Source organism: Natator depressus, chromosome 1 (genome assembly GCF_965152275.1).
Source record: "Natator depressus isolate rNatDep1 chromosome 1, rNatDep2.hap1, whole genome shotgun sequence".
NCBI lineage: Eukaryota > Metazoa > Chordata > Testudines > Cheloniidae > Natator > Natator depressus.
This window is the reverse complement of record NC_134234.1, coordinates 347,904,398-347,928,210: the sequence shown is the minus strand read 5'-3', so window position 1 is coordinate 347,928,210 and position 23,813 is coordinate 347,904,398. Positions and strand designations below refer to the sequence as shown.

General features: G+C 49.4%; 1 protein-coding gene across 1 annotated transcript in view; it reads left to right on the top strand.

Moving 5' to 3' along the window:
- Window positions 1–23,813, top strand: part of SHANK3 (SH3 and multiple ankyrin repeat domains 3) — a 658,681-nt gene that overhangs the window by 576,611 nt on the left and 58,257 nt on the right. The window contains exon 15 of the mRNA XM_074942807.1: window positions 13,356–13,480. Within this exon, the coding sequence (XP_074798908.1) occupies window positions 13,356–13,480 (125 nt within the window). The remainder of the gene's footprint in view (window positions 1–13,355; window positions 13,481–23,813) is intronic.

The window sequence follows — 23,813 nt, the reverse complement described above, 5'->3', positions numbered from 1 at the left end:
TGACATTATCGGGGATACTGTTCCTGATGGCTTGTAGTCCATCTTTGTGTGGAATGTTGGTGTAGAGGGCTTCTACATCCATCGTGGCCAGGATGGTGTTATCAGGAAGATCACCGAAGGATTGTAGTTTCCTCAGGAAGTCAGTGGTGTCTCGAAGATAGCTGGGAGTGCTGGTAGCATAGGGCCTGAGGAGGGAGTCTACATAACCAGACAATCCTGCTGTGAGGGTGCCAATGCCTTAGATGATGGGGCGTCCAGGATTTCCAGGTTTATGGATCTTGGGTAGCAGATAGAATACCCCTGGTCGGGGTTCCAGGAGTGTGTCTGTGCGGATTTGATCTTGTGCTTTTTCGGGGAGTTTCTTGAGCAAATGGTGTAGTTTCTTTTGGTAACCCTCAGTGGGATCAGAAGGTAATGGTAATTGGTAATGATAATTGGTTTCAGTGCAGAATCATAGAGGATTAGGGTCGGATGAGACCTCAGGAGGTCATCTGGTCCAACCCCCTGCTCAAAGCAGGACCAACCCCAACTAAATCATCCCAGCCAGGGCTTTGTCAAGCTGGGCCTTAAAAACTTCTAAGGATGGAGATTCCACACCTCTCTAGATAACCCATTCCAGTGCTTCACCACCCTCCTAGTGAAAAAGTTTTTCCTAATATCCAACCTAGACCTCCCCCACTGCAACTTGAGACGATTACTTCTTGTTCTGTCATCTGCCACCACTGAGAACAGCCAAGCTCCATCCTCTTTGGAAACCCCCCTTGAGATAGTTGAATGCTGCTATCAAATCCCCCCTCACTCTTCTCTTCTGCAGACCAAATAACCCCAGTTCCCTCAGCCTCTCCTCGTAAGTCATGTGCCCCAGCCCCTTGATCATTTTTGTTGCCCTCCGCTGGACTCTCTCTAATTTGTCCACATCCCTTCTGTAGTGGGAGGCCCAAAACTGGACGCTATACTCCAGATGTGGCTCACCACTGCCAAGTAGGGAGAAATAATCACTTCCCTCGATCTGCTGACAGTGCTCCTACTAATGCAGCCCAATATGCTGTTAGCCTTCTTGGCAACAAGGGCACAGGCTTGACTCATGTCCAGCTTCTTGTCCACTGTAATCCCCAGGTCCTTTTCTGCAGAACTGCTGCTTAGCCAGTCGGTCCCCAGCCTGTAGCAGTGCCTGGGATTCTTCCGTCCTGAGTGCAGGACTCTGCACTTGTCCTTGTTGAACCTCATCAGATTTTTTTTGGCCCGATCTTCCAATTTGTCTAGGTCACTCTGGACCCTATCCCTACTCTCCAGCATATCTGCCTCTCGCCCCAGCTTAGTGTCATCTGTGAACTTGCTGAAGGTGCAATCTGTCCCATCATCCAGATCATTAATCAAGATGTTGAACAAAACCAGCCCCAGGACTGACCCCTGGTGCACTCCACTTGATACCAGCTGCCAACTCGACATCGAGCTGTTGATCACTACCCTTTGAGCCCAACAATCTGGCCAGCTTTCTATCCACCTTATAGTCCATTCATCCAATCCATACTTCTTTAACTTGCTGGCAAGAATAATGTGGGAGACCATATCAAAAACTTTGCTAAAGTCAAGGTTTATCACATCCACCGCTTTCCCCATATCCACAGAGCCAGTTATCTCATCAGAATCATAGAATCATAGAATATCAGGGTTGGAAGGGACCCCAGAAGGTCATCTAGTCCAACCCCCTGCTCGAAGCAGGACCAATTCCCAGTTAAATCATCCCAGCCAGGGCTTTGTCAAGCCTGACCTTAAAAACCTCTAAGGAAGGAGATTCTACCACCTCCCTAGGTAACGCATTCCAGTGTTTCACCACCCTCTTAGTGAAAAAGTTTTTCCTAATATCCAATCTAAACCTCCCCCATTGCAACTTGAGACCATTACTCCTCGTTCTGTCATCTGCTACCATTGAGAACAGTCTAGAGCCATCCTCTTTGGAACCCCCTTTCAGGTAGTTGAAAGCAGCTATCAAATCCCCCCTCATTCTTCTCTTCTGCAGACTAAACAATCCCAGCTCCCTCAGCCTCTCTTCATAAGTCATGTGCTCTAGACCCCTAATCATTTTTGTTGCCCTTCGCTGGACTCTCTCCAATTTATCCACATCCTTCTTGTAGTGTGGGGCCCAAAACTGGACACAGTACTCCAGATGAGGCCTCACCAGTGTCGAATAGAGGGGAACGATCACATCCCTCGATCTGCTGGCTATGCCCCTACTTATACATCCCAAAATGCCATTGGCCTTCTTGGCAACAAGGGCACACTGTTGACTCATATCCAGCTTCTCGTCCACTGTCACCCCTAGGTCCTTTTCCGCAGAACTGCTGCCTAGCCATTCGGTCCCTAGTCTGTAGCGGTGATTGATCAAGATAAGGATGTTCCAATACTAACCCCAAAAACAAAGACTCAAAAAAGCTTGATCTTTTTGGTAGAGAGATTTATTCAGCCTTGGGTTACAATTTTGAAATGCAAACCACCAGGCTGTCTTAGCCAGAGATGTTTTTTACATTTGGGATAATATGGCTAAATTCATGGACAAACTACCAGCGGAAGTCAAACAGGACTATCAGGCCATGCTTAATGAGGATCTGTCAGAAATCAGGGCCTGCAGCAGAGCTAGTCTCCAGGCAGCCTCATCAGTACAGCTGGCCTGCAGCAGGCTACCTGATTAGCCATGCCACCTGATCAGGTGCAGAGGCCAGCAGGCTGGCTCTTAAGCCAGCAGCACCAGCAGCTCACTGGCTTCTCAACGCTCATACCTACCTCTGTGCCTGCTCCTGCATTACCTGGTTCTTCTTCGAGTGATGGTTGCTCTCTGTATTCCAAACGTGCGTGCGCATGCGCACCATGCATCAGAGCCGGAAGTTTTCAGCAGCAGTGTCCGTTGACCTGCATGTGTGTCTTAAGTTGCCACATGCTCCAAACGAGGATATAAGTTCCCTCTTATGGCATGGTCGGAGTCGGAATCTTCTCTCCTCATGCTTGTAGCTTCTACAAGAGCACTCAAATCCGTTGTGTATAGTTCGTTAGTTTAGTTGTTTTCTTCGTTGTGTACGTACCTATAGTTAGAGTAGATTGTTGCCGCTTTTGGGCACTGTTGACTCCCACACTGACCGTGCAATACAGCAGCCCTCTGAGGCACACCCCTCCATCTTGGCAGGAGTCCCCACGCTCCACTCTGTGCACCCCTTGCCCCCAATTTGGTGGACATCAGGACGTGCCCTGGACACCTGGAGAGGCTAAACCCGTGACAGTGCACCTTAACTTGCCATAGCCGCCCTCCCTGCTCCTCTTGGCTCCACAGCCACCTACTCCAGCGGATGCACCACACTTCCCGGGTCAGGATCTGCATCCGGCAGCTGCCGGTCCGCCTGCTCCGACGGTCCTGTCATTGCCACAGGCCTCTTCAGATTTGGAGGGTTTTTCCATGGAGGAGCCATCGTTCTCCCCGATGCCCAGGTGCAGCTCAGACTCCCGAGTGAGTCCGCCGCACCCGACGGTCTACCCCCTGGTCCAGCTGCAGTGATACTCTTATTCCTGGGACCCACAGTATCCACCAAACCCGGCCCCATGGCTACACTGGCCCACATGGGATCCGTACCACCTCCTGTACCTACCCCCACCAGCCTTGCACCATTCCATCCATGCCCGTCTGCTGGAACCGTCCAGCTCAGACAAAGAGTTGAACCCAGAATGCAGCCCAGCACCATCAGTCCTCTTCCCAGGACGAAACCATAATCTCCCCAACCCTCTTGCCTCCTGGTGATCACCTCCAGTATCAGGAGCTGCTGCAGAGGGTGGCCCTCAGTCTGGGTATCCCCTTGGAGTAGGTCCAGGACCAATCCCATCAACTGCTGGACATCCTCCAGCCTTGAGGGCCAGCATACCTGGCTTTCGCCATCAACGAGGCCATCCTCCACCCGGCACTGGAGGTCCGGCACCCCCTGTGCCCCGACACCTAAGAGGGCAGAACGCTGCTATTTTGTGCCATCTAAGGGAGCTGACTTTCTTTTCTCCCACCCCGCCCTAGCCTCGCTGGTGGTGCACATGGCTACCAGTGAGTGAGGCACCACTTCTCCACCCTGCCAGATAATGTGGTGAAGCGCCTGAACCGGCACTGCTGCAAACCCTGCTCCTCCGCAGCCTTGTGATTCCGCATTTCAAACTATCAGGCTCTGCTGGCTAAGTGTGATTTCAACAGTTTTGCGAAGCTGGCAGAGTTCTTGGAGGACTTCCCACAGGACAAGCAACACAGGTCCCAGGCTCTGGTGGAGGAAGGCCGCCTGATGGCCAAAGTCTGCCTACAGGTCGCAGTGGATGTGGTGGAAACATCCTCCTGCTCCCTGGCCACGGGTTTGGTTAGGTGTCAGGAAGTCTGGCTCCAATCCACATGCTTTCCTAGGGAAGTCCAGTCTACCATCCAGGACATCCCCTTCTATGAGGACAAATTGTTCTTCGCCAAGACGGATGAGGCTCTCCACTCCCTGAATGACTCAAAGGCTACCCTCCGATCGGTGGGAACATACAATCCAGCCCCCCAGTCACCAGCTGTGACATTCTCTACCTTGGGGGAGCGCCCTTAACCCCCATATTCCTCATTTATGTATGATTGTGATCTTGCAATATAAAGGAGGCCTTGTAAGGTATCGGGGAAAGGTTATGATCTACTGAAAGTCATTTCTCTGTCCATAGATGTGTATCCTTAATGCATATGAAGTTATGAGAATTGTGTTGTATGGTGGTCACTAAAACATGCTGTAAGTTGGGAATCAGCCAGATACTAGCTCCCCAGGGGCAGCAGCAAGGAAAGTCACCAACACCCAGGCAGGGTGTCAAACAACCCATCAACAGCCATTGTCCAGAGAGGGAGCTACAATGCAATGACTTACCTGCATGAGGCCACACCAGGGGAATTGCTCAACCTTGCTTGGAGACTCAGCAATGCCCCCCAGATGTGCCTGGACTTGTGTTTTCCAAGCAGGCTGGGCCTTTCTCCTTCACCCACCTATGCTGCAAGCAACAAGGACACTCTGAAGACTCCAACTGAGGGGACTGATCAAGATTTCAAGGACGAAATCTGTATGCTATGGACTGCAATATCCAGTGGGGTGAGAAAAACTGCTTAATCTAGATGTTGCCCCGTCTAACAGGGTTGAGAGTTTGGATTGTGTGGCTTATGTTTTATTTTATTTTGGTAACTAACTCTGACTTTTTACCTGTCACTTAATATTACTTAAAATCTATCAATACAGTAAAATGTAGTCAATACATTTATCTTTACCAGTGAGTTTGCCTGAAGCGTGTGGCAAATGTACTCAGGTCTGCGAAGGCCGGTGTACATCCACTTTCCATTGATGAAGTGGGAAACCAATTCATAAATTTGCATTGCTCATCTTGAGCAGCACGGGATGGTATATTCCTGAGGTACAGTGCTGGGAGCTGTGGGGATTTGGCAGGTGCCTTTCTCTGTGTGATTCATGAGTGGCTCTGGGAGCATTCATTCAATCTAGCTGGGTGTGGGGTCTCCACATGCGGTTGTGCTGAGTGATCACCGCACCTGGACGGGTTTGCAGCTGGTCACTAGCAAGGCATTGTGAGAGACAGCCCAGGCTGGAGAGAGTTCATGAGGCACAATGGTCCCACAGTCCCAGGCTGCACCCTAGGGATCCCATCACACCGGCAACTCAAGCCATGGTTCCATCCAAGCCCCTATTCCCCATACCAACCAACCTACATCTGGTACCAGGAGACGGCCTGACAGCGCCTCAGATCTCAGTGCCCGTGCCCATCAGCCACCACCATCTCCTCTGTCGCACATCAACACCAACTGAAGGCCCAATTTTGGCACGTCGGTCGAGAGCTGCAAAGCCCCTGTGTCACTGCCTACGCACCCCCCCCATCACCTTTGGGGGCTGTCTTGCCCTGTTCGTCCACCACTGGGGCAAGATCACCATGGATCGCTGGTTCCTGGAGATCATACAACACGACTGCTCTATAAAGTTCTGCACCATTCCCTCCCACCGGGGCCTCCCCCAGACGCCTCCAGGGAGCCCGCCCATCACACGACATGAGGCGGACGCCCTCCTAGCAAAGGGTGTGATGGAGCCCATACCTGTCCCCTTCATCAACAAGGGCTTCAACTCCCTGTACTTTCTCATTCCAAAGAAGGGTGAGGACCTCTGCCCTATCATCAATCTCTGCTTACTCAACACTTTCCTCAGGAAGACCAAGTTCTTATGGTGACCGTCGCATCCATCATTCTCTCCCTCAGGGGGTATGATTCGCAGCCCTTGACATGAAAGACGAGTACTTCCATGTCGATATCTGTTAGAGGGCTTATTCCTTCACGCACTTACTTCCCTGGTCCTTCTTGCATGAACAGAGAGCAACAATACCCAAAGTCCGAAAGTGCAAACAATTCGATGTTTATTGGTGTGAACTTCCAGCAAGCATGATTCCAGTTTCCTTCCTTAGTGTCCCCCTTCCCAGCTCTGACACCACAGAGCCTTGCCTGTGTCTCTGTTCCCATTCCCCCCCGCCTTTAGCAAAACAATTCCAATTCTGCCACCCACATTCCCTGTTCCCATTCCCCCCCTTACTTCCTGATTGACTGCAGACTATATATACTTCCTGATTGATTGCAGACTATAACCAATCCTAACATATTGTAACATGATTATTTAACCAATTATATCCCACCACCTTAATTGGTTTACACCCAGCAAAATTAATTATACAGCAGACAGAAACAATCACAGAACCAGACAGAGATTATGCAGACAAACAATAGGTAAATGGGACTACAGTGATAGAACAACAAAGAAATGAGGATTTCACACCCCAGCTATTGATAAGTGAGTTCTTGCCAGACAGGTTGCTATCAAACTAAGTTTCCTTTTACATCTTCTAGGCTCTTCTCTTTTTCTGGAGGTGATAGGCATTATCAGGACAGGATTGTATTCCTAACAGCCCAATGGCACCTTATTTCAATGTGACTAGTCTGGAATGTGAGGATGTGACCCGTTGGCTTCCCAGCTTAGGGCTGCCTCTGCTGCTTAGCCAAAGGCCTTAGCCTAAGCACAGGTCCTCAGACTGTCACAGTGAAAAAAGGCCCTATACAGTCAGACAGTGATTTTGATTCTTTCTTTTATACCTCTGTAACTAGCTAAGTGGTAAGAATACACCTAAATTCTTAAAGTATAGGCCTTTACAGACAGACATGAATATATACATCCTAACAATATCCACCCAGCACATCGCAAATTCCTCTGCTTCAACATGGGCAACAACCACTGTCAGTTCCAAATCCTTCCCTTCGACATCGCCACAGCCCCCAGGGTGTTCACCCAGGTCTTTGTTCTTAAGATCCAACTCCACGACCCCACGCTCAGCTCCATCTGCCGCGCCAGGGGCACCCCTGGTTGGGACCTCTTCGCTACTCATGAGAATTGCAAATTCCCTCTGTACTGCATCCAGGGAGCCAGGGGTCGAGATTCCAAGGGCAACACCCTCCTCCTTCCATGTCACGAGGGCCTCAGATACGCCTTTCCCCCCACCCTGGTTCCCTCCTCCCCCCAAGTCCTGCGCAAGATCCCCTGGGACCGGGCCATAATCATCTTGATGTCCCCGACAGTTCTGGTTTCCCAATCTACTCAGACTGTCCACCTGTCCACCGATAAGCCTCCCCACCCTGCTGGATCTCCTCTCCTAGGAATACAGCAAGGTTCGACACCCCAACCCAGGCCCACTCCAGCTGATGGCCTGGTTTTTGGATGGGGCTCACAGATTAACAATGCCTGTTTATCACCCGTCCGCCATATACTGACACACAGCCGACAAGACTCCACATGGGCGTGGTATGCTGCAAAGGGAAGTGCTTCACCTCTTTGGCGCAACGCCACCACCTTCCTCACAGGGACGTCTCCATGCCTGTCATCCTAGAGCACCTCCTGGAGCTTGAGCACTCGGGCCTCGCACATAGCTCAATACGTGTTCACCTTGCGACACTCCGTGCCTTCCTCCCCCCACTGAACAGAGGGTCGCTGTTTACCCACCCGGCCACTACCCGCTTTCTGAAGGGCCAGATGAACTGCTTCCTGCCTGTCCTTACCCCTATGCTTTTCTCCCTCCCCATCCCTGGGACCGTAATCTTGTGCTATCTGCCCTCACCAGGCCCCCCTTCGAACCACTGGCCACATACTTCCTTTCACACCTATCCATGAAGGTCCTCTTCCTCGTGGCCATCCCTTCCGCTCGGCGGGTCAGCGAATTGGCAGGCATGATGGTTGACTCCCTGTATACCGTCTTCCGTAAGGACAAATTCTCCATGCACCTTCACCCTACGATTCTCCCAAAGGTAGTCTCCGAATTCCACCTCAAACAGTCTATCCAGCTCCCTGTCTTTCATCCAAAGCTGCACGCCACTCCCACGGACAGGACACTCTCTCCCCCCGCTTGCTAGGTGCTCGGAGCCCTAGTACAACTGATGATTGGGTTTGGGTTCTATCCTGCAGCTTGTCACTGTTCCCCCATGCCTCCCACTTCCCTGTCCCTTTTCAGGGACTAATCTCACAGGCTTGCTCTCATTCCAGAAGTGCAGTCTCTTTGCAGTCAGAGATTACAGGACAGATATCTCCTCAGCACTGGGGGAAGGGATTTTATTCCTGGTATTTTTCCATTCCAAAGTCCAAGGGAGGCCTCAAACCTATTCTCAATCTACGAAACCTGAACAAATACTTAACAAACAGAAAGTTTGGCATGATTATCCGGCTTGTGTTATCCTGTCCCTAGATCCCGATGATTGGTATGCTGCCCTCAATTTTAAGGTTTCTCATGGTAGATATCCAATTCACAGTCATGTTGGGTCTGTCCTCAGCCCCTCGAGTCTTCACAAAGTGTATGGCAAGGTGGTGCTATCTCTCAGAGGGCTGGCATCCAAGTATTTCTGTACCTGGATGATTAGTTGATACGAGGACAATCCACGTACCAGGTGTAGGTCTCCATCAAGAAAGTCCAATCCCTCTTTCATGCCTTGGGCCAGTTGATCAACAAGGGCAAGTCAGTACTGCTTCCTGTGCAGAGAATTGATTTTACGGGCGCAGGTCTCGACTCCAGTTCGGGGAAGGTATACTTGCTCCCAGGCAGATTTCAGGCAACACTGGACCTATGCAAAAGTCTCAAGGCCCATCCTTGTACAACGGTAAGGAATTGCCTGAGACTTCTAGGTCCCGTGGCAGCTTGCATGACATGCCAGACTTCACCTCAGAGGCAGGGTGGTTGGAGTTTGCTTACTGTCCATCTCGTCACCTACTGGACATGCTGATGCACTTGCTGCAAGTGTCTTTTCATCCCTAGATTGGTGGATGGACCTGCCAGCATATGCAAAGAGGTCTGATTTTCCCTGACTCTGCCCTACATGACTCTGCTTACTGATGCTTTGTCCCTAGGCCAGGGAGCTCATCTGGGCAGACCTTCCGACTTGGACAGATCAAAAACTCTCTGTGCACATAAATGTTCAAGAGGGATTCATCTGGTGGGTCAAGTGGATCCACACATCGAAGGCTGTACTGTGCTAGTCCTCACAGACAACACTGCTGCTATGTTCTGCCTGAATAGACAGGGAGGTGCCAAGTCAGATCACCTTTGCCAGGAAACTATAGAGCTCTGGGATTTTTGCTTCTGAAATACCATGACCCTCAAAGCCTCACACCTCCCAGGTGTTCAGAACTGTCTGGCAGATCAGCTCAGCAGAACATGCAGCAGGAATCACAAAGGGTCCCTCAAGATGGATGCAGTCAAATCTATCTTCCAGGCCCCAGAGATCGCTCTCCGCTGTGTAACTGAAGAGGAAGTGTCCCCTGCTCTGTTCCAGGTCAGATTACAGCCCAGGGTCTACCTCACACACATTCCTTCTCCTGTGGAAGGACAAGCTGCTGAATGCCTTTCCTCCCAGTCCCTTGAATCCAGTGGTTTTATGCCAGCTCAAACAGGATTATACCATTCTGATTCTGACAGCACCAGCCTAGTCACATCAGCGTTGGTCCGTGGACCTCCTGAGATGCTCCCTCAAGGACTCTATAACACTGCCTCAAGTCACTGATATAATTTCACAGAACTACAGCCAGCCCTCATCTCGCAGTTGGGATGCTCAGTGGTTGTCAGCTCAAGAGACTGAGTGTTTCCTAGAGTGTCTGGACATTCTCTTAGGAAACCATCCATTAGATATATTTACATGATGATGTGAAGATGTTTCTCTGTGTGGTCCTAGTCGTGGGATACACCTCTTATGCAGACTTCTCCTTCACTTATACTGGAGTATTTACTTCCCCTAAAGGAAAAAGGACTTTCCACTTATGAGGGATCCCACACCCCTTTGGGACTTAAATTTGGTTTTGTCAGTGTCAATAGATCCTCCTTTTGAGCCTATGGCTACTTGTTTATTATTGCATCTCTCACTGAAAGTAGTATGCCCAGTCGCTAGTAAGAGGCTGAGAGAGCTGTGAGCATTAGTTGCAGACCTCGAGGGTACAGGTGTCTTTAAGGACAGGGTTTATTTAGGGCCTCGCCTTGTGTGCCTGGCAATGGTGGTTTTGGATACCCTCCTTAATCAGTCTGTCTACTTGCCAGCCTTTTCTCTAAAGCTTCACTGTCATGAGGATGAAGAGAGCCCTGTACTTTGGATGCCCACAAGGCATTAGTCTTCTACTTCTGGACAGGTCTAACCGGTGTAGAGTGTCCCTCAGCTGCTCATGTCCTTCACTGGCAGAATGAAGGGGCAGCCCGTGTCTACACAGAGTATATCAACCTGGATCTGAGCCCTGCTCTGCACTGCATGCTTATGTCGGTATCAAGAGAGTTATGTCTGGGGTCTGTACAGCCCAACCGGAGGACAGGGCTGGGGGCGGGGCTGGGGGCGGTACAGACCCCAGACAGCAGATGCAGCTGCGTGGAAGGGCTGGGGGTCTGTACAGCCGCGCCAGAGGAGCTGCTGGCGAGGGGCACTGTCTCCTGGGAGCGGCGGCCCCACATCCTGCTCCTTCCACCACTGCAGTTCCCGGGAGAGCCCTGCGGTTCAGCAGATACCATTCTCTATCCGCGGATATCTGCATCCACAGATATAAATTTGTGTCCGCGCAGGGCCCTAGTCACGGAACATTTTGGGAGGGTGGGGGGGAGAGTCGGGGGTGGGGTACTGTACCAGTAAGAGTTAAAATCTACTTGTATCACAGGCCAGAAGGGACCATTCGAACCACTGGTCTGGCCTCCTGTATGTCACAGGCCATTCAATTTAACCCAGGTACCCTGTGTTAAGCCCAGAACTTGTTAGATCAAAGCACTTACATCCCCTCGCCACAATGGCAAAAGGCCCCAGCAGGAACATTCCAGAGGAGACAGAGGCTACGTCTGTGGGTCTGCACGGAGCTGGGGGTGCGATTCCAGCTTGCACACACATCCTCGCACTACCTCTCATTATACTAGCAGGCGACAAGCAGTAGTGTAGCCGCGGTAGTCCAGCCAGTGGTTAGCGAGGGCGTGGGCTAGCCCTACAAACCTGCCTGAACCCAGGGGTACCTACTCGGCATGGCTAATCCATGCCACCGCTCGGCGCTGCCCCCGCTTTCACAGCCATGCTACTGCTTTTCATGAGTGCAGAGACGAGTATGTCTGCGTGAGCATACCCCAAGCTCAGAGTGTCGACGTACCCTGAAAGAGCTCGGCTTGCTTGGCCAACCAAAACAAAGGCTGGGGAGAGATACAGACACTCTCTATGCATCGGGGGGCAAACACCACGGAGGGGGAAGGGCTGTTCATAGTAAAGGACAATGTTGGCACAAGAACAAGTGGGGATAAACTGGCCATGAATAAATTCAGGCTGAAAACCAGAAGGCTTCTAACCATTATCAGAGGGAGGCTCTGGAACAGCCTCCCATTGGAAGCGGGCGGGGGGCAAAAGGCCTAGCTATTTTTAAGGCAGGTTTATGACTGGGATGGTATGATGGGCTGCCTGTGACAGCAGGGATGGGACTCGATGACCCAGAAGGTCCCTTCCAGCCCTATGTCCAGTGTTCCTATGTGCCAGTCTTGCCCCAGCCACATGAGCTGAGGGAGAAAGAAATTCCCACAGAGTGAGGGGTAGCCCCTGGCAGCCATAGACTGCACCAGCAGCAGCCAGAGCCTAGGAGGAGCGGTCCAGCTGAGGCAAGTCCCTGTTTCTCCATCAGGGACCTAGATCCCAGTGAGGCGGGCAGCAGCAGCCCAGCCAAGGCCTTTGCTGCCTGTCAACCCTATGGCAGGGGTTCTCAAACTTCATTGTACCGCGACCCCCTTCTGACAACAAAAATTACTACACGACCCCAGGAGGGGAGACCGAAGCCTGAGGCCTCCCGAGACCCGCCACCCTGGGCGGAGGCAAAGCCCAAGGGATTCAGCCCCAGGCAGGTGGCCTGTAACCTGAGCTCCACTCCCTAGGGCTGAAGCCCGAAGGTGGTGGGGGTTCCGCTTTGGCCCTGGGCGGTGGGGCTCAGGCTTTGGCACCGGCAAATCTAACGCCAGCCCTGGTGACCCCTTTAAAACGGAGTTGTGGCCCATTTTGGGGTCCTGACCCATAGTTCGAGAACTGCTGCCCTATGGCATTCCTGGAGATGGTATTTTTTTCTCTGTTCCTGGATACCTGCAACGGTCTTCTTTATGGGGGTCAGACAGCATACCCTCATCTTCTCCCCACACTGCTCCACACAAGGGGGAAATCCATATCTCCTCGCCCTCCCTCCCCCAAGTGATGGTTCCCAGTACCTCCTAGGCAAAATGACTCACCGTGGCTGGACAGCGAAGTCAGATGGGGTCGGTGGAGGGTGGGATGTAAGGGAGCAGGGGGTGGAGGCTGGAAGGGGATTTTGGTTGGTTTGTGGGGAGGAAATTTCATGTGTATTGGGGGACGTAATTCCTAGCCAGCCATGTGGTTAAAGTCTAAGTAAGCGTGTGACCCTCTTTCTGTAGGTATTTCTTGGTTTTGCACGTGGCTCTGGGAGGAGGGACTGGGGTGAATGGCTGTGGGGCATCTTGTGGAGGATGAGTGCGACTCTCTCTGTGTGAGGTAAATGTGGCTCTGGGGGGCCATTAGCAGGTTCTATGATGATGAACATCATGGAAATGACTGTACATAAATAAGTATTAAATCACCATTCTGCAAGAGAAGCGGGTCAGGTGCTCAGTAGAGACACCTCTGCTTGGTCTCTGAGCCAGCTAAGCTTCTGGAGAGCTTTTTTCTAGACGTCACTGAATGTTCTGTTGCCTCCCTGCTGCGTACTGCTAATTGGGGCTCGCTCTTTCTCTTTCAGCCGAGACTCCAATTGAGGAGTTCACCCCGACGCCAGCCTTCCCAGCGCTCCAGTACCTGGAGTCAGTGGATGTGGAAGGTGTGGCCTGGAAAGCAGGACTTCGCACAGGAGACTTTCTGATTGAGGTAAGCCCCAGAGGCGGAGGAGAGAGGAAATGCTGGCCAGCATGTTTCTGTGCTGCCCCAGGGCACACAGCTAAACAAAAGAGCCCTTCCTTTGTAAAGTGCTTTCAGAGCTAGGTGTGCTCATTGCTAAGGTTAAGATTCTGTCACGGTTATTTTTAGTTAAAGTCAGGGACAGGTCATGGGCTATAAACAAAAATTCATGGAAGCCCATGAAGGGGGCTGGCGTGGTAGGGGAGGACTGGAGCCCGAGTGGAGGAGATGAGAGCCTGAGCACTACTGCACAAAGGAGGGGGTCCAGCACCTATTGGCCGCGGCCGCGCGGAGCTGTGGGGGCCCCCGCTGCCCACAGCGGCTCAGAGCTCCAGGGCCCCCGCCCGCTGACCACTCTGGCCCACCAGCCTGGGGCTGGAAAATGTCACAAAGGTCTCTGTATGTCATGGAATCCGTGAGCTCCGTGACATAATCTTACCCTTACTCATGACTTAAATCTCTGAATCTGCCTCCTGTCTCGGCTCCTTCAGTGAACCCTCCAGCTTCTCCAGACGTGACAGTGCAGCCAGGGAAGACATGCAAGCAACTATGTGCTTCTCATTCCACCAGTCAGGAAACAGGCTGACTTGGCTGTGCTGGGATGTGCCCTGGGATGAAGCCTGGAAGCTATTGGAACCGCTCTGCCCCCTAACTATTCAGCTGGGCTGGCCTCTCACACTGCTTTTGCTGATGACACACAGCCAGCCCTGGGGCTCTACCATGACCCAGCACGACAGCAGGTGACACCACGCCCCCAGCTGAGTTACCTGCATGCTTTACCTAAGCCACTCATGGACCAACAGTGGAGGCACCAGCCAATTTCCCAGCTCCCCAGCCTTGCACCCCTACTGCAGTATAAACCCAGAATTATTCCGTCTTGCGCCGGTCAGGGGTCTGTACGGTGCAAGCTCATTAATTAGTCCGCTTCCCTCTCCATGTGGGGAAGATATGCACCAGCCTTTGTTAACAGAGCTAAGATTCCCTAAACTTCACTCAAAAACATACTGGTTAAGATAAAACATAAAACAGGTTTATTAATTACAGAAAGATAGATTTTAAGTGATTATAAGTGATAGCAAACAGATCTAAGCAGATTACCCAGCAAATAAACAAAAAATGCAATCTAAGCCTAATATACTAGATAGGATTTGAATCAAACAGTGTCTCAGTCTGTTAGCTAGTACAAGCAATTTATAGATGTTCTGTACACAGGAAGGAATCCTCTCTTGCGGCCTGGGACCAGCACTTCCCCCAGTTCTAAGGTGTTTCCAGGTGTTGAGTTGCAGAGGGAGTGAGGCCTCTTGGTGACGTCACTTACCCCTTTTATAGTTTCTTCTATATGGCAGGAACCCCTTTGTTCCAAGCCAAGTTCCCAGCCCAGTTTGTGGAAAAATACAGGCACCAAAATGGAGTTCAGTATCATGTGGTCTAGTCACATGCCCTGGCATGCTTGATGAGTTATGGCAGCCATTATCCATAGGCTGTCTGAAGCGTTCCCTGGTGAGGACAAGTCTTTTCCATGGCCATTTTTTTTGTTGATGGGCCATTAGCACTGTCTAGCTTCTTCATTGTTGTATGTGAAAGGCTAGTTGTGGGCATGTCAAGGTTCCTTCCCCACTCTGAACTCTAGGGTACAGATGTGGGGACCCGCATGAAAGACCCCCTAAGCTTATTCTTACCAGCTTAGGTTAAAAACTTCCCCAAGGTACAAACTTTGCCTTGTCCTTGAACCGTATGCTGCCACCACCAAGCGTTTAAACAAAGAACAGGGAAAGAGCCCACTTGGAGACGTCTTCCCCCAAAATATCCCCCCAAGCCCTACACCCGCTTTCCTGGGGAGGGCTTGATAAGAATCCTCACCAATTTGTACAGGTGAACACAAACCCAAACTCTTGGATCTTAAGAACAATGAAAAATCAATCAGGTTCTTAAATGAAGAATTTTAATTAAAGAAAAGGTAAAAGAATCACCTCTTTAAAATCAGAATGGTAAATATATATATATATATAAACAGGGTAATCAGATTCAAAACATAGAGAACCCCTCTAGGCAAAACCTTAAGTTACAAAAAGACACAAAAACAGGAATATACATTCCATCCAGCAAAGCGTATTTTACCAGCCATTAAACAAAAGGAAATCTAACGCATTTCTAGCTGGATTACTTACTAACTTAACAGGCGTTCTGAGGCTGCATTCCTGATCTGTTCCCGGCAAAAGCATCACACAGACAGACAGACCCTTTGTTCCCCCCCTCCAGATTTGAAAGAATCTTGTCCCCTCATTGGCCATTTTGGGTCAGGTGCCAGCAGGGTTACCTTAGCTTCTTAACCCTTTACAGGTGAAAGGATTTTGCCTCTGGCCAGGAGGGATTTTATAGCCCAGTATACAGAAGGGTGGTTACCCTTCCCTTTATATTTATGACAGGGCATTTCTAGCTTCACAACATCTTTCAGTAACACACACACAGCAAAACTTCATAACGTCACATACAATGACAGCACATACAATCCACCAGGATATTAACGTTCAACAGATCAAGACTTCTAGAAGGATACCTCACAAGGCATACTTTGTACAAAACAGCCTAATTATATGACAGTGTTGAATATGGGGGTGCCAGGGTGTCACAATGCCCTCTGCCACTGACCAGGAATCATAATAATAATTGAGGTTAGAAATAGAAATGGTCCACTGGATGGCGCCCAGCCCCTCTCCTGGAGGCCAGTGCAGGATTGTTCACCACAGGACATTTACTGGAACAGTCTGAAATATCACAAGTACTGGGGCTTCCAGCCAGGTATCGCATGGAGCTGATGCAGAGAGTTGCACTCTTCCAGCGCCACACCGGAGGCTCCAGCAGTTTCTGCAGAAGGTCAGAGACAATCAGTAGATAGCTGTGCTCTGCCTTCATGACATTTTTGTATGTGGAATTTCCTGATTTTGTTTAAAAAACAAACGAACCAAACTTGAACGTCTGTGGTATTATTTCCTAATTCTGCTGTATAGATAGTTAAGTATTAGAATGAAGAAAATCTTATTACCCTCTATGCTGGTGTGTAAACAGACACTCAGAATCCAGCCACACCGATCAGTTAAAAAAAAAAAACCCCTCTGACCAGGGGCTGACACTGACAGGGCTTGTGTGTCCATATTTGGGGCTGGGGCCTAGCAAGACATCCTGTCTGGGGAGCCCAGCCCTTGAGTCAGGGATGATGAGTTACCTGGTATGGGAAGCATACAGAAGCTTTGTCAACATTTTACATTATTATTTAGTATTCATATGACATTCAGTCCCAGAGCCCCCAGTGATGATCAGAACCCCAGGGCGCTGGGTGCTGTGTTAACACACAGGCCGACACAAGGTGCTGGGGGGATAATCGGATGGATACACAAGAGAGCGAACTGGGGAGTTTTAGAAAAGGAGCTGCCAAGCCACTATGAGTCCATGTTTCATGATCCGTGTTGAGCCTGAACTACTCCCTGTTTCCTCAAGTCCAAGGCCAGCAGGGACCACGGTGATCATCTAGTCTGACCCCCTGCGTAACACAGGCCGGAGACCTGCCCTACAATAATATTGGATCTGTGTGGTTGGTTATGACACTTGCCTTGAAACCTTCGCACCTTTGGTGCCATATGAGTCTCTGTTCTAGGTCAGGCTGGTGCCAGCATCACATCTATGGGATCTGTTATTTTGACTGTGGCCGAGTTTGGTTCATTGGAGTTCTTAGATCTGAGAAAAGCTAGTTACACCCAGTTCAGTTCCTGCTGCTCATAGAGAGCCAGACAGAGGACCAGGGACTTCGTCTGAGCCTTATTTACGTCCTTGGACTGTTCTTGAACAGAAGCCTTATCCCGGGCAAATTCCTCATTTTGGGTACTCTACCCTTGGTGGGCCACCTGGGCCTCCCACTTCAGTAACACCATGAAAGAGGTGTCCATCCAAGCCGAAGTCACCACCTCTTAAAAAGGGAAAGAAATCTGTGGAGGCATCCCATCTCCTGCTCGCGTATCCCCTGCAATGTGGTAGTGGCAAATGTGGTTTCTGCAGGTTAGAAGAGAAGGAGGAAGAACCAGTGAGCAGAATGAAACAGAAACTTCCCCGCTGGACAGTTTATCCCATAATAGTCTATTAATGGGTTTCTTAACCTTCATTGGAAGCATTTTACGGTGTTGCTCGTCGGAGACAGGCTACTGGGCTAGATGGTCTGATCCAGTAGGACAATTCCTTTGGTCTGACATGACCTCTTGGGCCAATTTATACTAGAGAGAAATAGGCAGGAGTTCCTTGGACTCTTTAAGAAGGGCTGGAAGGAGTCAAAGCACTCTTTGATGGCGTCCTTTCACATCTCCGACACTGAAACCAGGTCTTCGGCCACAGCTGTGACTTTTCCATTTCAAGGCTGATGAGGTTTTTAAAAACTGAAGGGCCCTCAAGGCAGGCGGCAGGCATTCGGACCGGAGCCAGCCTGCCGTCAGAGGGCTGTCAGCCTCCAGTTCCAGCTGTTCTCAGGGACAATACAATCCAGAGCCAGGCATCAGGGAAGCTAGACAAACCTTGCAGGGGCATTAGGGAGCCTGCCCTCTGCATCTCTGAAGCCTCCGCCGCAGGGGGCGCTGTGTCTAGGACTGAGGACATATTTAGGCTTGGCAGAATTCACTTTGTATTTTTATATCATTTTGAAAGATAATGTCAATGTTTATTTTAAGCATTTTTTCCACACTTGCGAAAAATTATGGGGAGCTCAGACAATTATTTAATGACAGTAAAAGTTGAGATTCAAGAAGTTAGAGCTTTATAAACTGTTAAACATCACGTCCAAATATACAAAGTAAATGTCCTTAAATCCTCAAATCCTAACTGGTTTTACAATTCATTTGCTAGTCCATGTACAACAAGCCTAATTCAAAATCACTGGGTTTTAACTCTAATAATTTCTGAAGTAGCATTTTTCTTACTTTGCCTACCTGTAAATTTCTGTTGTTATTGGTGGAAATATTTTTTCCTTGGCTTCTGCCTGCACAGTGAAATTGATGCTAACCAACATACACCAATATAAATGTAATTTTTCCAAGCCTACATATACTAGACAGCACAGAAACAGCTCTGAAGTTAGATCTGCCTTCTCCATCTATCTCACCTTTTGGGGAATGCTTAACCCAACTTTTTCCAGCATGGCAGAAGATCTGTTTGGACTCTTGGGTCCTGGAGATCATCACCCAGTTTTGTGAAATCCTTTTGTAGCTCTTTGCAGTCTGCCTGGGACTTAACTATGTTGAGCAATTTTGTATCTGCAAATTTTGCCACCTTGCTGTTTACCCCTTTTTCCAGATCATTTATGAATGAATATGTTGAATAGGTCTGGGCCCAGTACAGACCCCTGGGGGACACCACTATTTACGTCTCTCCATTCTGAAAACTGACCATTTATTCCTACCCTTTGTTTCCTATCTTTTAACTAGTTACCAATCCATGAGAGGACCTTCCCTCTTCTCCCATGACAGCTTACTTTGCTTAAGAGCCTTTGGCGAGGGACCTTGTCAAAGGCTTTCTGAAAATCTAAGCACACTATATCCAATGGATCCCCCTTGTTCACATGCTTGTTGACCCCCTCAAAGAATTCTAGTAGATTGGTGAGACATGATTTCCCGTTACAAAAAAACATGTTGACTCTTCCCCAACAAATTACGTTCATCTCTGTGTCTGACAATTTTGTTCTTTACTATGGTTTCAACCAGTTTGCCCAGAACTGAAGCCAAGCTTACCGGCCTGTAATTGCTGGGATCATGTCTGGAACCCTTTTTAAAAATTGGCATCACATTAGCTATCCTCCAGTCATTTGGGACAGAAGCTGATTTAAATGATAGGTTACAGACCACAGTTAATAGTTCTGCAATTTCACATTTGAGTTCCTTCAGAACTCTTGGGTGAGTATCATGATTTGGTCCTGGTGACTTATTACTGTTTAGTTTATCAATTTGTTCCAAAACCTCCTCTAATGACACCTCAATCTGGGACAGTTCCTCAGATTTGTCAGCTAAAAAGCATAGCTCAGGTTTGGGAATCTCCCTCACATCCTCAGCCATGAAGACTGATGCGAAGAATTCATTTAGTTTCTCCGCAAAGGCCTTGAGTGCTCCTTTAGCATCTCGATCGTCCAGGGGCCCCACTGGTTGTTTAGCAGGCTTCCTGCTTCTGATGTACTTCAAAAAAAAATTTGCTATTACTTTCTGAGTCTTTGGCTAGCTGTTCTTCAAATTCTTTTTTGGCCTTCTGTAGCAAGCCGCCAACTCACTGGCACGGCGCCTCCTGTTGGTCAGTCTGGGAATTAGCTTCAGCTCAGGAGTGCCCTCCTCTGGCCAGTTTCTCCCCTCCCCTTACCTGCCCCTCTGCAGTCCCTTTATCTCCTCCAGTTCAGGCCCCACATCCCTCCCAGACCACAATGCCCCTTATCTTCGGGTACTGCCCTCCCCAGCAGTGTCCCCACACTCTGGGTCTCACCTCCTCAGGGGAACCCCAACCCCCCTATACCCACCTTGCCTCAATGGCTACTGCCAGTCGTCATCTAGCCCTTTCTCTCAGGGGCAAACTGCAGTCTGTGATGGACACTCATCACTGGCAAGGGGGTTGGACCTGCTGCCTTTCTAGCCCCAGCTGCCTCCTTGCAGCCCTAGTACCTCCCCTGGCATTTAGCTGGCAGAAGATGTCACACTGTGGGGGTCAGCTCCACCACATGGCTGACATGCCCTTCCCCCTTCCTGACACAGCAGGGGGAAGAGGGTGCAGGAGGCGGCTCCTCCAGTGCAGATTCGCCTCCCCTCCAGGGACTGCGACTGGTTTAAGGACACTTTGTGCCACATCACGGGGGTATCTGGGCTTTGTAATGGCCTGTGATACACAAGAGGTCAGACTGCGTGAGCTGGTGGCTGTTTTCGACTTAAACGCTGTGAAGTTATTAAATTATTGTTAATGATGCAGAAAATCATTAAATCTCAGGAGAAATTTCCTAACTGTCAGAGCAGTAGGACAATGGACCAGACACCTCGGGAAGTCGTGGAATCTCCTTCACTGGAGGGTTTTGGGAGGAGGCTGAAGAGCCATCTGTCTTGAATGGTTTAGACACAGCATATCCTGCATCTTGGCAGGGGGTTAGACTAGATGGCCCTTGTGGTCCCTTCTAGCCCTACGGATCTGTGATTCTGTGGGAAGGCAGACGTGTTCAATAACTGTTTCTGGTCTGTATTTGTAAAGATGCAGGATGATCTAATCGTATCACATGAGGATGATGAAGTATTTTACATTCACTAGGGAGAAACATTTTCAAAGCAGCCGGTCCAGATAACTTTCACTCCTAAAAGAGTTCACTGAGGAGATCTCTGGCCCGCAGATGTTAATTTTTAATAAATACTGGAATATAAGGAACACTCCAGAAGATTGGATGCTAATGTTGTGCCGGTAATCAAAAGGGGCGAGTGCCATGGCCTGGAAACCTGCAGGCCAGCTAGTCTATCAGTTCCAGGCAAAGTAACAAAAAAACCGATACAGGATTCAACTAATGAAGGCTTAAAGGATAGGAATGTTATTAATGCCAGCTAGCGTGGTTTTATGGAGCATCAGTCTGGTCCAACAAACCGGATTTAGTTCTATGATGCAATTACAAGTTTGGTTGATGAAGATGACTGTGTAGATGTATTTCAGAGTAGCAGCCGTGTTAGTCTGTATTCACAAAAAGAAAAGGAGGACTTGTGGCAACTTAGAGACTAACCAATTTATTTGAGCATAAGCTTTCGTGAGCTACAGCTCACTTCATCGGATGCTCTGGAACTACTCCCTATGAAGCCAGTCAGGACTCTGGGGCAGTCTCCTTTCTGTGAGCAGCCTGTCTGCAGGACACACAGCTCACATAGCTCACACCTTCCTGGGTCTGACCTCGGAGCATTCAGCATCCTCTGCCCCTCCGTGCGCTTCCCACAGCGAGTCCGCCCAGGCCGGGTCTTGGGGAAGCCAGAGGGTCCTGCCCCCCAACTCCGCAGTCAGACGTGACTCTCAGCCAGCCAGTAAAACAGAAGGTTTATTAGATGACAGGAACATGGTCTAACACAGAGCTTGTAGATGCAGAGAACAGGACCCCTCAGCCGGGTCCATTTTGGCGGGCAGTGAGCCAGACAATCACGTCTGCACTTCACTCCTCATCCCCTGCCAGCCCCAAACTGACTCCCCCTCCTTCTCCGGGCTTTGTCCCTTTCCCGGGCCAGGAGGTCACCAGATTCCTTTGTTCTCCATCCCTTCAGCTCTCACCTTGCAGGGGGGAAGGGCCCAGGCCATTAGTTGCCAGGAAACAGGGTGTTGGCCATTCTCTGTGTCCAGACCCCTGCACACACCTGCCCTCTAGGGCTCTGCAACCATCATACACCCTTACCCCACCCCCTAGATACTTAAGAACTGCCTAGGGGAAACTGAGGAACCCCCACATTATGCAGAGGAAACATTAAGAACAGTCCCGCTTTGTCACAGGCTAAAACCCACTGCATCGGATACATGCAGTGGAAAATACAGTAGGAAGATATATATATATACACAGAGAACATGAAACAATGGGTGTTATACAGATCTCAGAAAGCTGTTGTCAGTGGTGAATCAACATTTTATGGGAGTGTTTCTAGTGACGTGCCACAGGGATCAATTCTAGGCTGGATGCTATTCATCATCTCCATCAATGATCTGGGAGTGAAACATGGAATCACTGGTGATACAATTTGTGAATGACACAGAGATTGGGAGAGCGATGTATAGTGACAAGGACAGGGCAGTCATACAGAGCGACCTTGATTGCTTGATAAGCCGGGCCCACTCAAACAAAATGCCTTGTAATCCAGCCAAATGCAAAGTTATATATCTAGGAACAAGGAATGCTGGCTGTACCTGCAGACTGGGCCTGTGTCCTGGAAAGCTGAGACTATGTAAAGGATTTAGGGGTCGTAGTGCACAAGCAGCTCAACTCGCTCTCCCAATGCTATGCGATCGCAAAAAAAAAAAAGCTAATGCAATTCTTAGACGTATAAATAGGGGAGTAGCAAGCAGGCGTAGTAAGGATTTGATTTTACCTGCGTGTATATGGCATTGGTGAGACCAATACTGTGTACAGTTCTGGTGCTGACATTTTTAAAAGGATGTTGAAAAATTGGAGACTGTAACCTCCTGAATATCACAGGCCTTTACATTTTGCCCAGTTACTCCTGTATTTCACCCAATAGCTTATGTTTGGCTAGAGCATGTCTTCCAGAAAGGCATCTAGGCTTGGTTTGATGACATCAAGAGATGGAATATCCACCACGTCTCTTTGGAGTCTGCTCCAGTGGTTAATCACCTGCACTGTTAATAAATTGTGCCTTATTTCTAATTGGTCAGTCTTGAATTTCAAGCCATCTGTTCTTTTTATGCCTTCCTCTGCCTTTAGTATCTGGCAGTTTCTCTCCATGAAGGAGCTTGGACAGTGTAACCAAGTCACCTCTCAATCTTATTTCTGATGAGCGAGACAGTTTGGGCTCCGTCGGCCTCGCACCGTCAGGCGTTTCCCACATCTCATCTTTCCACTTCTTTTAGGTTCTCTGTAGCCTCCAATTTTTCAACATCATTTTTAAAATGTTGCCACCAGATTTCTATGCAGTTATTCCCACACGGGTCTCATCAGTGCAGCGTAGAGAGGTAAAATCACCTCTCTCCTATCATGCTCCTCTTCTCTCACAGCGGTGATATGGCTATAAATTCCATTAAAGTATGAGAGTCTCTCAGATGCTGTGTGGATGAGCACCGCAGAAAAGACCACGAGGAAATGAATAATGCAGTATTCAGGGCAGGCTTTGGCTGGTGTCCAGTACATAAGGCAAGGGTCACTAAAAGAAATATGAAAAAAATACCGACCAGCTGTTCATCCTGTGCACTGAATGAGCCAGCGGTCCTGTAGACGACGGTCTCATAATGAATGTGCACAAGGGAGCAGAATTAATGTTGCACAGGCCACATAAACGGGCTTGATAGCGCAACCTTCGTAGTGTTCTTTTATCATATACATTTTTTTAAAATTTTATTTTATTTAAATTCTATTCCGAATAGATAATGTCAGTGTCAACCGCCCTCATCTGCCCACCTTCTAGCCCCCCATTAATGAACTCATGGTCACAATACCTGTGGCTCTTGGCGTATACGGCCCTCTTCATCAGCAGCTGTCAAAGCACTTTACAAAAGTGGGTACTCCGTGGTCCCCAGCCCCTATTTTACAAAGGAGGTGACTGAGTCACGGAGC